The sequence below is a fragment of the Saccopteryx leptura genome, chromosome 2, assembly GCF_036850995.1.
Source record: "Saccopteryx leptura isolate mSacLep1 chromosome 2, mSacLep1_pri_phased_curated, whole genome shotgun sequence".
NCBI lineage: Eukaryota > Metazoa > Chordata > Mammalia > Chiroptera > Emballonuridae > Saccopteryx > Saccopteryx leptura.
In genome coordinates, this window is record NC_089504.1 from 251,164,280 (window position 1) to 251,178,178 (window position 13,899).

Consider the following 13,899-nt stretch of genomic DNA (forward strand, 5'->3'; position numbering starts at 1 on the left):
GACCTAGTTCACCTGGTGTGTGTGGCTTGGCGGGGGGGAGGCATCTGGGGCTCCTTGAATTTGGAGGCTCACACCCCTGCGGCCCAGCCTCCACGTGCACAGGGCTCCACCACCATCACCTCTTCCCACCACCGTTGGGATTCCCCAACTTCATGCACCATGCATCCAGTTGCCCTGACTGTGGCGAACGGAACCCAGGTGCTCTGAGCAGCTCTGAACCTTCGGGGCCGTTTCTCGGAAGGGTGGAAGGTCATCACTGCCAATTCAGGGGCCTCTTCATTGCCCTCCCCAGGCCCGGTTCCAACAGCTTCATCGGAGGAGACAGAAACAGAGACGCCCGCTCCCCGCACACGGTCACTTCCCTCCTGTGGGTGCAGGACACTCCCCAGCACGGGGCATGCCAGTAGCCGTCTGTGGGGCTGGTGAACTTCGATGGGAGAAACTGAGGCAGGATAGTAAGGAGCTAGGAAAATGCCTTGGCAAGTAGAATGGGGAAACTGGGCCACCTAGCTGAACAAACTGGCCAAGCAATTCACAGCCAGAGACAGGGTCAGCTCCCTACAGCGCTCATGGGGGCCTGGGTTGTTTTCAGCTCCAGGCCCAGAAAAGCAGCAAAACCAGGTGGGTGGTACCAGGACCAGGTGCAATGACTACTGACTGATAACCCCTGGCACTGACCAATCAGCAGAGACCACAACCCTGAAATGACGCACCTGGGAAAGCTGATGAATATTCTATTGAAGTCTTCCCCTCCCGGCCTTCAAAAACCCTCAAAATAGCCTGACCAGGCAGTGGCGCAGTGGATAGAGCATCAGCCTGGGGTTCTGAGAACCCAAGTTTGAAACCCCAAGGTCGCTGGCTTGAGCAAGGGGTCACTAGCTCTGCTGTAGCTCCCGGTCAAGGCACATATGAGAATGCAATCAATGAACGACTAAGGAGCCAGGAGCCACAACGAAGAATTGATGCTTCTCATCTCTCTCCCTTCCTGTCTCTGTCTCTTTCGCAAAATAAACCCCCCACAAAACCCTTTCATGTTCGCCCCTTGAATCCTCACCAAATGTGCAGACACCACACGACCACCGCCTGCCCTGCGCTATGCCTGTGGTTGGGGCAGGAACCCCAGGATGAGGTGGATGAGGATGAGTTGAATGAGGTGGGTGCCAAGGCCAGGAGGAGGCCTCACCTGCACCAAGTGTTCTGGGGGGCCACCCCCCCGCCCTCTCCCGGGGACCCCACTCCCTGAGCCAAATCCCAGCACCTGCTGCTCCCCGCGGGAAAAGAAGGTTTGCTGTACTGGTGAACGTTTCAATTAGGCAAAATTAAATTCTGATGAACGTTATCCTGTCAGGAGCGTGGGCTGTTTGTTGCTGCCAATGAAGTTTGTTACCAATAAGCCATTTTATTTTATTTTTTTTATTTATATATATATTTTTTCTGAAGCTGGAAACGGAGAGAGACAGTCAGACAGACTCCTGCATGTGCCCAACCGGGATCCACCCGGCACGCCCACCAGGGGCGACGCTCTGCCCACCAGGGGGCGATGCTCTGCCCCTCCGGGGCGTCGCTCTGCTGCGACCAGAGCCACTCTAGCGCCTGGGGCAGAGGCCAAGGAGCCATCCCCAGCACCCGGGCCATCTTTGCTCCAATGGAGCCTCGGCTGCAGGAGGGGAAGAGAGAGACAGAGAGGAAGGAGCGGGGGGGGGGGGGGGTGGAGAAGCAAATGGGTGCTTCTTCTATGTGCCCTGGCCGGGAATCGAACCCGGGTCCCCCACACACCAGGCCGACGCTCTACCGCTGAGCCAACCGGCCAGGGCCAACAATAAGCCATTTTAAACAAACAATGTGGAGTTTCCTGCATTTGCTACAAGAGCTACTTTATTTATTTATTTTTTCCTGAATACCTGTATTATTATTTTTTTTCCTTACAGAGACAGAGAGAGAGTCAGAGAGAGGAATAGATAGGGACAGACAGACAGGAACAAAGAGAGATGAGACGCATCAATCATCAGTTTTTCCCCCCCTTTTTTTTATTTATTCATTTTAGAGAGAGGAGACAGAGAGAGAGAGAAGGAAGGGAGGAGCAGAAAGCATCAACTCCCATGTGTGCCTTGACCAGGGAAGCCCTGGGTTTCGAACCGGTGACCTCAGTGTTCCAGGTCGATGCTTTTTACCCATCGCGCCACTGCAGGTCAGGCCCACAAGAGCTACTTTATAATAGAACTAATGAAAGAGGTGAACCAGCTGTTAGGTCTCATTAAGTCCTGTTTGCTGTGTCCTGGCTTTTTAAAACATGACTATTGTTTGAAAAGAAAAAACAAAAACCAGACAAGTCCTGGGTAGCCGGACAGAGCGGAGGGAGCACAGGTTTGGGGTCGAGCAGATCCAAATAGGAACCCTGGCCCAGCCTCCTGCAGCCTGTGCTTTCAAAACCAGGCAAAGAAGAAGAGCCATCGTGCTCTGAGGCAAAAGAGGTGTGGACGCAAGGATCAGGGGGCTCAGGGATCAGGTGGTGGTCGCATAGTCGTGGGTGGCGTTGGAAGTTATTCTGAGCCCACGATGACTGTGGGGGGTGGAGGGGTTGATAGAAGCATGTGTCACCATGAGTTGGAAGGGCCTGTGAACTCACCCCAGCATGAGGCACGTCTGGGATGCAGACAGGGGTCCAGACCAGCAGGGACGTCCCGCCAGGTTGGCCATGCGTCCATTAGAAAACAGCACAGGGGGACCAGCTCAACAGCGCCACCACGAGGCCATGAGCTGCAACTGGGCAGTGGATGTCTCAGTCCATCTCCCTTTTCAGCCAGTGTTTGAGCGGTTGCCCCCCATGAGTTCTTGGGTGGTTCTCCTGGAAAGTCCAGGCCTCATGAGGGAAGTCCCTGCTCATGAGGCAGGTAAGAAACAAAGTGAATAATTAGAAAGAGGAGAGCCTAGGCCCTGGCTGGCTGGCTCAGCAGTAGAGCCCGGCATGTGGAAGTCCTGGGTTTGATTCCCAGCCAGGGTTCACAGGAGAGGCACTATTTGCTTCTCCACCCTTCCCCCTCTCCTTCCTCTCTATCTCTCCCTTCCCCTCCCACAGCCAAGGCTCCATTGGAGCAAAGTTGGCCCGGGCACTGAGGATGGCTCCATGGCCTCCGCCTCAGGCGCTAGAATGGCTCCAGGTTGCAGTGGAGCAGCGCCCCAGATGGGCAGAACATCACCCCCTGGTGGGCATGCCAGGTGGATCCTGGTCGGGTGCATGCGGAATCTGTCTCTTTGCCTCCTGGCTTCACACTTCAGAAAAATACAAAAATTAAAAAAAAAGAAGAGCCAAACCTTCAGTGGCACCATGGATAGAGCGCTGACCTGAAACCCTGGGCTTTCCAGGTCAAACACATACTGACAAGCAAGCCACGAACAGCGTGAGTGAAGTAACTACCTCTCGTCTGTCAAATCAATAAATAAATTCTTTTTTTTTTTTAAATAAAAGAGCGTGCCATGACCATGAGTTATGAAGAAGGCCAAGAATTACTATTTGTCACCCGGGCATGAGAACCACAGATGCCCCTGTGACCTCACTGCCCAGGGACACAGAGACACACACAGCACACATGCGCTGTCCCGCTTTTTCCTCTGATCTTTGGGGAGACGACCCCCCACCCTGGGACCTAGGCAGCACTGGGAGTGACTTCTCCTCTCCCTGAAAAGAAAATCATTGCTGGGTTCATGACCGTGGTGTCAGCCTCAAAGCACAGGCCATCTGGCCACAGCAAGGTGACCCCAGGGAGGCTAGGCACGCCCCCCCAGAGGGAAGCCTGTGGTCTAGAAGCCCGTAGGCCTGCTTCCCAGGTTAATCTGTGAGAAAGGGGGGAAGCTGGGGCATCAGCAGTGCCCACAGTGGGGCCCTGGGAGGCTCCCTGCGCTGGAGGAGCTGGTGTCTGGTGTATGGAAGCTTAGCAACCACCTGCCTTTGGTGCCACTGCAGGGACGGGCACACCAGCCCGGGCCGTGTCCCTGGACCCCCGAGGCTCCCACAGTTGGGTAGGAGGCAGGAGTAGCAGCTGCCTGGCTCTGGGTGTGATGGGGAAGGGGACAGGTGTTTCTCCCAGGGTCCCATGGTTTCCACCACAGCCAGGAGGCACTGTCCAGCCCGTGTGTGTGTGTGTGTGTGTGTGTGTGTGTGTGTGCGCGCACGCACGTGTGTATGCGGGGGGTGGGGTGCTGTTTCTCAACTCCACCCTGGAGCCCCAGAGTGGCTATACCCACAATATATAAATGGGTGGGAGCAGCCGTGTGTCGATAAAACTTTATTTATAAAAACAGGTGAGTGTCCGTGGGTCCTCGTTTGCTGACCCCTGCCTTAGAGCAGCAAGGGCAGGTACCTGGCCCTGGGTGAGACGTGAGGACAGGAGCCCTACCCTGGACCATTGACCAGTTCCGACTCGGGTGGATGAGACAGATGTAGGTCTGTGCTGTAGAGTCTGCTCTTTATTGGATTGAAGCAGTCATGTGGTCACATCCTCACTGACTCTGTCTGGCTGGAGTCCGGTTTCCCTGCTCAGACACTGGGCTGAGCTCTGCTTGATCGTGGGGTCCTGGGTGAGCACAGGAAGGGGAAAACGGCAGCGAGGCCAGCCCGCCGCCCTCCCAGCTCACAGGGGCAGCTCTGCCCAGGGAGGTACAGGGTGTCAGCACATGCAGAGAGGAGGGGGCCGTCTGGGCAGCTGGGCAGGAAAACCATGGAAAAGGCACGTGGTTTGGAGCTGGAGCCGGCTGTCAGAGATGTGCTCAGGCAGAGCCGGCTACGAGGGTCCGTGCTTCCCGCCTTAGCCTCTGGAGCACGCAGGGGCCATGCTGTCCCAGGGACAGGACCCACTGGCAGCCCAGGGGAGGTCCCAGCCCAAGATGATGTGGGCACAGCCCAGTCTTCTGGGCTCCTGCCCAGGGTCAGGAAGGCCGGCCAGGGTCAGTGCCGTGCGTGTTTCACCCAGTTTCTGATGGCCCACTTCTGCCCCGAGCACCTCTGCATCACCAGCCGCAGCCCGAAGTTGGCGTCCTTGGACATCTCCACCTCCAGGCACCTGCCAGTGTCCCGGCTCATGATGGGGCCACTCTGCAAGCAGGGAAACCGAGTCAGCAGTGTGGGCACCAGGGGCCATCGTGGGAGCATCCCAGAGTGAGGGAAGCAGGCCCCCTGTGGTCACTCACTCACTCACGGCCACTGAGACTCGGGGTCCTCTCTGTCCTCTCACATCCCCCATCAGCCATCCCACCTGCCTGCCCAGCTGCCCCTGCGTCTGAGGAGTGACCAGGACAACCAGGTCAAGTGACCTGAGATGGACATTTCTCCCAGCATGTCCATTTGCCCGTGGTCTCCTCTGAGCATTGAGGGTCCAGGCTGACCTCCAGGACCCCAGGGTCGTGTCCTAGAAGTTCTCTGTCCTTCTTCAACTGCATTGTTCTCATGCAGCCTGGCCCTCACTGTCCTGGCCCCAGGCTGATCCTCTGTGACCCTTGCTGGCTCATCCTGCAGCCTTCCTTAGACCTGGAGCCCCAGACAGTGTGTGTGTTTATCTATCACAGGTCTGCTCGGCAACATCTCCTGAACGACATCCGTTGCCCGGCCCGGAGCTTGGGCACAGATGGGGTGGTCAGGGGCAGGGGGAGCAGGTCCCTGGGAGTCAGGACCAGCCAGGAGTGGGATCTGCTCTCTCACATGGCAGAGAGGACCCCGGGCAGGGAGTAGGAGGGATGTGGCAGAGGGGCCCCAGGAGGGACTGGCCACACCTCCTGCTCCCTTTCTTGGGTGCAGAATCACCTAGCTGTCCACTTAGGGTGCATGTGCTGCTCATGCCCAGTCGCCCAGGGCAGGAGGGCTGTGTGAGGAAGGGTCAGAGCTCCAGGAAGGGGGCGTACAGGGAGTCCAGCGTCTGACCCACCAGTCAGGAGGCCACCTTTGATCTTGTCAGCCCACATGTCTGTTCTTGAGGCTTGGGATTTGAACTCAGCAGCCCCAAAGGGCCAGAGGGGCTGGTCCCAGCAGAGCTGGAGGATCTACAGTCTGGCCCCCGTCCCGTGGCCTGCAGCCGGGTGAGGGCTTCCCTTAAGCCACCCTCCTCAGGAGGCTGGAGGAGGTGAGAGCGTGGCCCCCCCACCCCAGCTGGGCTCAGCAGCTCCAGGGTCAAGAATGGACCGGCCAGCCCCTTCCTGGCTGTGACCCTGAGCCAGGCACCTACCGTCTGTGAGACTGGATCATGCAAAAGGAGCTGACCGAGGCCCCTCTCTGCCCCCTACTCCCACCCAGGCCCCACCCCCACCCCCACCCCCACCCCGCTGACCTGAGTGAAGTCCCACAGCCGCTGTGCTGGCCTGGCCACATCCTCACACTTCTTCAGGGTGGGCGTGCGGGCCCTGCCGTCGTCCACCAGGCACTTGGAGTCGGGCAGGAAGGCGGTGGAGCCCAGAGGGCCCAGCTGCAACAGGCCCTCTGTGCTGTACCGCACAAGCTGGGGAGAGGCAGAGAGAGAGAGCCAGGGTGACTGGGTTTGGGGGCCCTATAGGGAGCGAGGTAGGCATGGCCTGCCAGGGCTGGCCCGTCACCAGAGGGGGGTCTACCCAGAGGTGGCCCTGCTCCTGGCCCTGCCCAGCCCTTCCCCCAGTTCCTCCCCAGCAGGACCAGTTCAGCCTCCTCCCCCAGAATGCAGCTAGGAACCCCACCCTGTGGGTCCCGGTGCCCCAACCCCAGGGAGGATTTCACACGCACTCCCAGGGTGCCTCATCTGCTCTCACACCACGAGGCAGCCCCATGAGGGTGGCTGCAAGGCCACACACACTCCGGTCCTTGTTCACGTTTGCACAGCAACTATAGGCTCACAAGGGCGACCAATGTGGTGGATTCCAGGCATCACCCGGCCATGTAACCTTGGGAGAGTCACGCCCCCTCGCTGTGCCTGTTTCCTCCTGTGAGCAGGAGGATGACAATCCCCGCCTCACGGGGCTTTTGGTTAGGGCCCGGGGGACACGCTACATCATGTGCTCAACGGGTCCGAGCGCTCCTCAAACAGTGGCTTTACTGTGCGTGAAGGGCACCTGTCCCCCGGGGGACAGCTGCACTGTGCAAGTGTCTGGCCACGTTGTATGTTGTCCACACAGCCGCCCTGAGAAGTAAGTGCCTCTAGCAGCCGAGGCACTGGGAGTCGAGTCGGCATTTGCCTGCGGCCTTGCCCTTCGCTTACCCGAGGTGCATGTGTGCACATGTGTGTGTATGTATGCGTGTGCAGGTGAGCCTGGGTGCGTGTGTACATGTGCATGTGTGTGCGTGTGTCTCCCCAGGGGCCTGGCCATGCAGCCCTGGTGGCATCAGGACTCCCAGCAGAGGCCGCAGCACCTGCCTCTGTGCCCACCTCCCGCCTGCGGTCGGGGCAGCTGCCGCTCCTACCTGGGACGACATCCCGTGGCAGGGGTAGAGGATCGCTTGGTCATCGTCCTCCGCTCCCTGGTCCAAGCAGTAGCCGCTGGCTTTGCTGTTTCTCACCTGCAGTCAAAAACCAAAGGAGAAGCCCATGGCGGAGGGCACCGAGGTCAAGGCAGGGTTTGAGGGCTTTGCCTACCCCATCTCCTGACAGGGCAGAGGGCCTGCTCTTTGGCTAGTGTCTTGGGGAAGTGAGAGCCCGAGGCCCAGGCGTGGCTGAGACCCACCAGGGGAGGGTGTGCCCTGGGCAGGGGAGGGGGTTGGGGGAAGGAAAGAGGGGTGGAGGGTACCGGGCATGGGTGGGAAGCCTGCCTGACCCAAGGGGCCATCCAGGAGGAGGCGGTACCTCTCCGTACGTGAGGGTGTCGTTGTAGGTCCTCATCTCGGGGTACACGTTCTCCAGGTACCACTTGAAGCTGCGGCATTTCAGCCTCTGACGCAGGGCCAGCCGCTCTGACACGTCTCCGAAGTCCACCCCCGGATTCTGCGAGGCAGGAAGGGGTGAGTGCGGGTCATCATGACGGGGGTCTTTGAGTGATGGGGGAGTTTCAGGGACCGGGGGCCTCCTCCTGGAGCAGCCCCACTCCTCAGGGCATCGAGGCGCCAAGCCTCCCTTGTCTGGGGCGGCTTCCTGCCCTTCCAGGACCCAAGAAGGTCCAGGGCAGCTGTTCCCAATGGGGAGGACAGCTTTCCCAGCCCCAGCCTGAACGGGAAGCCCCTGCCGGTGTGTGCAGGCCTGGCTTCTCCAACTTCATTGGCCTTGCCCTCCTAGGAGCCAACCTCTGAGCCCCTGGAATGCCCTGCCTGTTTGTGTGGGGTCTGGGGGGACTTCGGGCCATGGGGTATCAGCTTGACTCCTGCAGGGGCTGGAGACAGAGCTCAGACGGAGGTGGTCAAGCCTCATGCACTGAGCCCCAGGAAACTGGTCACTGAGACCTGGGTGAGCATCCCCGGCTGGCGATCCTCTACCTACGATGGGGACAAGAAGTGGTCTGTGCAACTTGCCTCAGAAGCTGTGCTTTTCCTCTGTAACAAACCACAACCCGAATGTCACCACTTCTCTGCATTCTACATCTGTCTAGTCAATCACTGAAGCTGGGGGTGGTCCTGGGCCCCCTCATGGTGGCTGGCACTGAGCCTTGTGGATCCAAGATCCTAGTGGGCCTGAGGCAGCTCTTTCCCCAAGCTCAGGGCCCCCGAGGTCTGAATCAGCTTCCAGTTCCACAGAGACAGATGTGGAGTGATGCGTGCATGGCCTTGGGAAAGTCCTGTCACCTGTCTGAGCCTCAGTTTCCCCGTGTGCTGATGAGGATGGTGAGGGGACTGAGTGGGCCTTGCCTGGTTGGACATGGGAGGGTGTCCGGGCGTTGCCCACTCCCGGCAGGACAGCACCTGAGTTCCCTTTGAAGTGTTAACGGGGGTGGCGTGAGGCTGCAATTTTCTGAGCCGGTTTACTTTATGGAAAACAAGGCTTTTACGAGAGCCAGTGGCTGCCCTCTGTTCTTATATGTGAGCACATGGTTCATGGCTCCCCCATCCATGTGGCTGGAAACGGCCTAGGAAGAGCTCCGAGGGGGAGGAGGCTAGGGTCGGGGGCCGCCCTCGTTAGGGTCCATCCAACCCAGGCCCCCAGGGAACGCTGGGCACACTCTGCTAGGGGACGGTGCATCTATGGAGGAGGTTGTGGTGAGAGTGTAAAATGTCGAGAGATGGCACATAATAAAGGTGTGAGCTGTTTCTGCAAGCTTTGTGTTATAGATGCAAAGCTCAACATATATAAACACACACAGATTCAAACAGATGTGTGTGCGAGGGTGTGATATAAAATCCAGCTCCTACTGTGGGTTGATGTAAAAAAAAGAACTGTGTGGCCTGATCAGGCTGTGGCACAGTGGATAGAGCATCAGACTGGGACCCAGAGGACCCAGGTTTGAAACCCTGAGGTCACCAGCTTGAACATGGGCTCATCTGGTTTGAGCAAGGCTCACCAGCTTGAGCCCAAGGTCACTGGCTTGAGCAAGGGGTCACTAGCTCTGCTGGAGCCCCCGGTCAAGGCACATATGAGAAAGCAATCAATGAACAACTAAAGAGCTATAACGAAGAATTGATGCTTCTCATCTCTCTCCCTCCTGTTTGTCTGTCCCTATCTGTCCCTCTCTCTGTCTCTGCCACAAAAAAAAAAGCGGTGAGTCTGTGCCACGAGGCTGGGGACTCATATCCTCCTGTGGACAGGAGGCTGGTTCTGGAGAGGGTGGGTGTGGGAGGTGCTGCCAGCCGGGGAGGGCCCACCTACCTCAAGGGTGGCCTCTCTCCAACACATCATACACGATTTGCGTGCACACGTATGTACACAGCATGCACATGCAAGTGTGCACATGTGTGCATGTGCTGTACATGCATACACACGCACACAACACCCCCACACTTGTGTGGGTACTTGTGTGAACATACATGTACACACATGTGTAGGCGCATTGTACATGTGTGTACATGCACACACACATGTGTAAGCATACTTGCATACCCAAGCCCACTTCTCCAAGCTCCCCCCCAGCCACAGGCTGCTGGTTTGGAGCCTCTGGTATCCTCCCAGCCCCTGCTTCCTGCTGGCAGCCTAGGCCTCCTGCCTCTATTCCCCACAGTGCGAGCAGATTTCGCTTCAGGACACCAGATTTGGAGAAGAAGCCTCCACCCCATGGCAAGCAGCCCCCAAGAACCTTGCAATGGGGTCCCACAGAGGACCTCAGCATGCTTTATCTCTGTGCCTTCCTAGCTGTGAGTCCCTGCATGACTGGACCACTCTATGCCTCAGTTTCCCTCTCTGTCCTGTAGGCACAACAGGCTCACTCTGAGCGCTCCCTGTGTTGTCATTACTGCTGTCACATGACTGCAGCCTCAACGCTGCAGACCAAAGAGGGGCTGTTGTTCCCCTGGGGGAGTGCTCACCCAACAGCCACCAGGACCCCTTCGGTGTCTGCACCCGCCACGCCAGGCTCTGCTGACCAGTGTGACCAGTTCGGTCTGGGAGAGGTTCCACTGGAGGAGCGTTGCTCACTAGCTGAACGGTTGTTACAAAAGGGCTGTCACTGGTGGAGGTGACAATGTCTTCCCTGGGATATTCAGGAGGCCCCACCTTGTGTGGATGGGCTATGCCCTTGGGCAGCACCTGCGGCCATCCCCCACGGTGTCCCCAAGGATGTCTGAAGCTGTCCCCACACCATCAGCCTGGCATCAGCGACCCTGGCTTCAGTGTCCTCCCGCCCCACCCTGCCAGCCGGCTGGCTTACTGTCATGGGGATGTTCCAGGCCATGTACACGTGGGACTTGAAGCCATCCATCCACACTTCAGCCGCCCGCAGGGCATTGCGCTTGGCGTAATAGTCGATGTCATTGTTGTAAGGCTTCCGGGTGCGCTCGATGTGCGCCACGCGGGAGCAGGGCAGGACCTCCATGCTGCCGCCGCACTGCCACACCTGCAGAGAGGCCGCTGGGTGGTCGCCCGGCCTTGCCCCACCCTCCGTGCTCACAAACCCCAGGACACCTGCCTTGGGCACCCAGAGGCCCGGCGCCTGGGGCTGGTCCAGGGGACCAGGGCCAAGGAGAGGCCGCAGCCTTGGGTCCAGTCGACCGAAACCTAGACAAGGCTTCCCCTTTAGCATCTGCTGCCCGCTCATGGGGCTGGTGCACACTGCACCATCCAAACACTGGGGAGCATTTCCCCGTAGAGGTCCTACCCCTGCCAACGTGTCATTATTTCTCTGTCCCTGCATCCCTGTGGAACCCTACACAGTGCTGGGCAGCCAGGGCCAGGGAGAGTTGATCTCCATCAGCAGCCACCCCACCTCCAGCCAGATGAACAAACCCACATCTAATTTAATTTTAATTTTTTTTTTTGTATTTTTGTATTTTTCCGAGGCTGGAAACTGGGAGAGACAGTCAGACAGACTCCCACATACGCCCAACTGGGATCCACCCGGCACGCCCACCAGGGGGCGATGCTCTGCCCACCAGGGGGCGATGCTCTGCCCCTCCGGGGTGTCGCTCTGCTGCGACCAGAGCCACTCTAGCACCTGGGGTAGAGGCCAAGGAGCCATCCCCAGCGCCCGGGCCAACTTTGCTCCAATGGAGCCTCGCTACGGGAGGGGAAGAGAGAGACAGAGAGGAAGGAGAGGGGTGGAGAAGCAGATGGGCGCTTCTCCTGTGTGCCCTGGCCGGGAATCGAACCCGGGACCCCTGCACGCCAGGCCGACGCTCTACCACTGAGCCAACCGGCCAGGGCCCCACATCTAATTTAAAAGAGCTGCTTGCTATGCGAACGCTGCTCCAAGCCTTGCAAACGGGTACACACACTCGGTCTAAAGAAAAAGCCTTCGATGCACCGCAGCTCATCTGCAAGGAAGACCCCAAAGTCCCCAACTATGGGAACCCTCACCCAGCCCAGAAATAGATTTGCACCACAGTCTCCCCTTGTTTCCCTTAAACTTGGCGGGCATGAGTATTTTAAGTGAAGAGTCTCAGGATGGGGCTTGCGGGGAAGCTGTGGCTTCTCCTAAAAAGGGACAAACTCAGCTGGCAGGGCCCTTCCCCCCCTCCCTTCCTTTATTTTCTGCCGGGAATGTGGATGTGAGGTGTGGAGAAATGGCAGTCATCTCATGACCATGAGGCACCAAATAATGAAGCTCAAGGTCTACGCAATTAGCATGGCCAGTGGAAGGTGACCAAGAGCCCGAGTTCCTGTGGTCACTGTGGAGTTTATGTATCAGCTGGGTGCTTCATGAGTCACCTAGAGATCTGGTCAAGCCCTGGGCCGTGGAGTTTTCTGGTGTCACATTCCTGACTGATAAAACTGGACCAGGAGGTGGCAGAAACCCTGACAACCCCATGTCAGGGCGCATGGGGGATTAATTGTGTTCTTATTATAGGTGAAAATGAGAACTGAGCCCCAGAGAGGTTAAGAAACATATCCAAGGTCACACAGCAGGGCAGAGGAGCCTGTGCGAGAAGCTCCTGAAGCTGCCTCTTCACCCTGCGCTATGGAGGCGGCAAGGAGCAGCATCTGTAATCTGAGTGTTACCGTCACGCCCACCCTGTCGCGTGACAATTATCTCAATCAATTTGGTTAATTGCCACCCAAACAGAAGCAGAGGTCTGCAGGCAGCTGCTCAGAGGGAAGGAGCTGAAGAGCAGGGAGACCCACTGTGCTCTTGGGTGTCCCCAGGAGCCCTCCCTGCCAGTCATGCCTGGTGGTCAGCCCCACAGAGATGCATTCTGAGTGGTGGGATTCCAGAGCACAGCCGTCCCGCCCCAACAGATGAGACCTCGCGGGAACCCGTGATTGGCTTCTCCACTGTGAAGAGGGTCACTGGGGGCTCCTGTCTCCTGCCAACTGGGCACGCGTCTGCATGTGAGCCCACAGGCTGGAACGAGACCAGCCAGGGCACGGTGGCCACAGGGCAGTGTGCGGCCTCGGGAGGGCACAGCCGGGGAGCACAGCCCTGCATGCGTGTCTTCCCTCTGATCGATGCTCTTGGAACATTCATTCTGAAGTAGGCTGATGTTTCTCTCGCTCTCGTCCACCCTTTCTGCAGGCCACAGTCATGATCACGATCACATTGCCCTGGATGACCCCTGCTATTCAAGTCAGCACTTCCCGTGGCCTGAGGGGAGCGCCACGATCGTGGACGGCGTTTCTTTGCCTCTCACCCTCACAGTGACAGAGCCGCTTTCCTGACTCCAAGCTCCTTGAATTTACCCCCCAGCCTCCCTGAAGCTCCTCTGGGCCCTGCACCTTTTAACATGCCCTCTCTGTCTTCTCCCGCTCCCAGCTGGCCCCGTGCGTCCATGGCCTCAGCCGGAGGACACGCTGCTGCCGGGCTCTGGAACAGCAACTCCTAAACTTACTCCCCTGGGAGGAGTTTAAACTCCTATGGTCCAGGCCTCACCCTGCCCACAACATCAGAGACCAGCGGTGGGCCGGGGCGGGGAGCTTTTGGGGCCCACCTGCCCTGGGGACATGGATCTGCCCTTCAGGCTGAGGACCAGTACCACTGAGGTGGCCCTGTGTGCAGTGAGGTGCCTCTTTGGAGAGATATAACACCCTCTCTTCTTTATATTTTTGTGACAGAGACAGAGAGAGTCAGAGAGAAGGATAGATAGGGACAGACAGATGAGAAGGGAGAGAGATGAGAAGCATCAATTCTTTGTTGTGGCTCCTTAGTTGTTTATTGATTGCTTTCTCATATGTGCCTTGAGGGGAGGGGAGGAGCTACAGCAGACCGAGTAACCCCTTGCTCAAGCCAGCAACCTTGGGCTCAAGCCGATGAGCCTTGCTCAAACCAGATGAACTGTGCTCAAGCCTGTGACCTCGGGGTTTTGAACCTGGGTCCTACGCATCCCGGTTCAACACTCTGTCTACTGCACCACTGCCTGGTCGGGCCACCCTCTTTTCTTAA

General features: G+C 58.1%; 1 protein-coding gene across 1 annotated transcript in view; it reads right to left on the reverse strand.

Annotated features, from left to right (window-relative positions):
• Positions 1 to 4,268: 4,268 nt before the first annotated feature.
• Positions 4,269 to 13,899, reverse strand: part of GALNT9 (polypeptide N-acetylgalactosaminyltransferase 9) — a 47,990-nt gene continuing 38,359 nt past the window's right edge. Inside the window, exons 7-11 of the mRNA XM_066365992.1 lie at positions 10,735 to 10,920; positions 7,794 to 7,931; positions 7,415 to 7,510; positions 6,315 to 6,482; positions 4,269 to 5,089 (exon numbers count right to left, since the gene is read on the reverse strand). Of these exons, the coding sequence (XP_066222089.1) occupies positions 4,943 to 5,089; positions 6,315 to 6,482; positions 7,415 to 7,510; positions 7,794 to 7,931; positions 10,735 to 10,920 (735 nt within the window). The 3' untranslated portion in view covers positions 4,269 to 4,942. The remainder of the gene's footprint in view (positions 5,090 to 6,314; positions 6,483 to 7,414; positions 7,511 to 7,793; positions 7,932 to 10,734; positions 10,921 to 13,899) is intronic.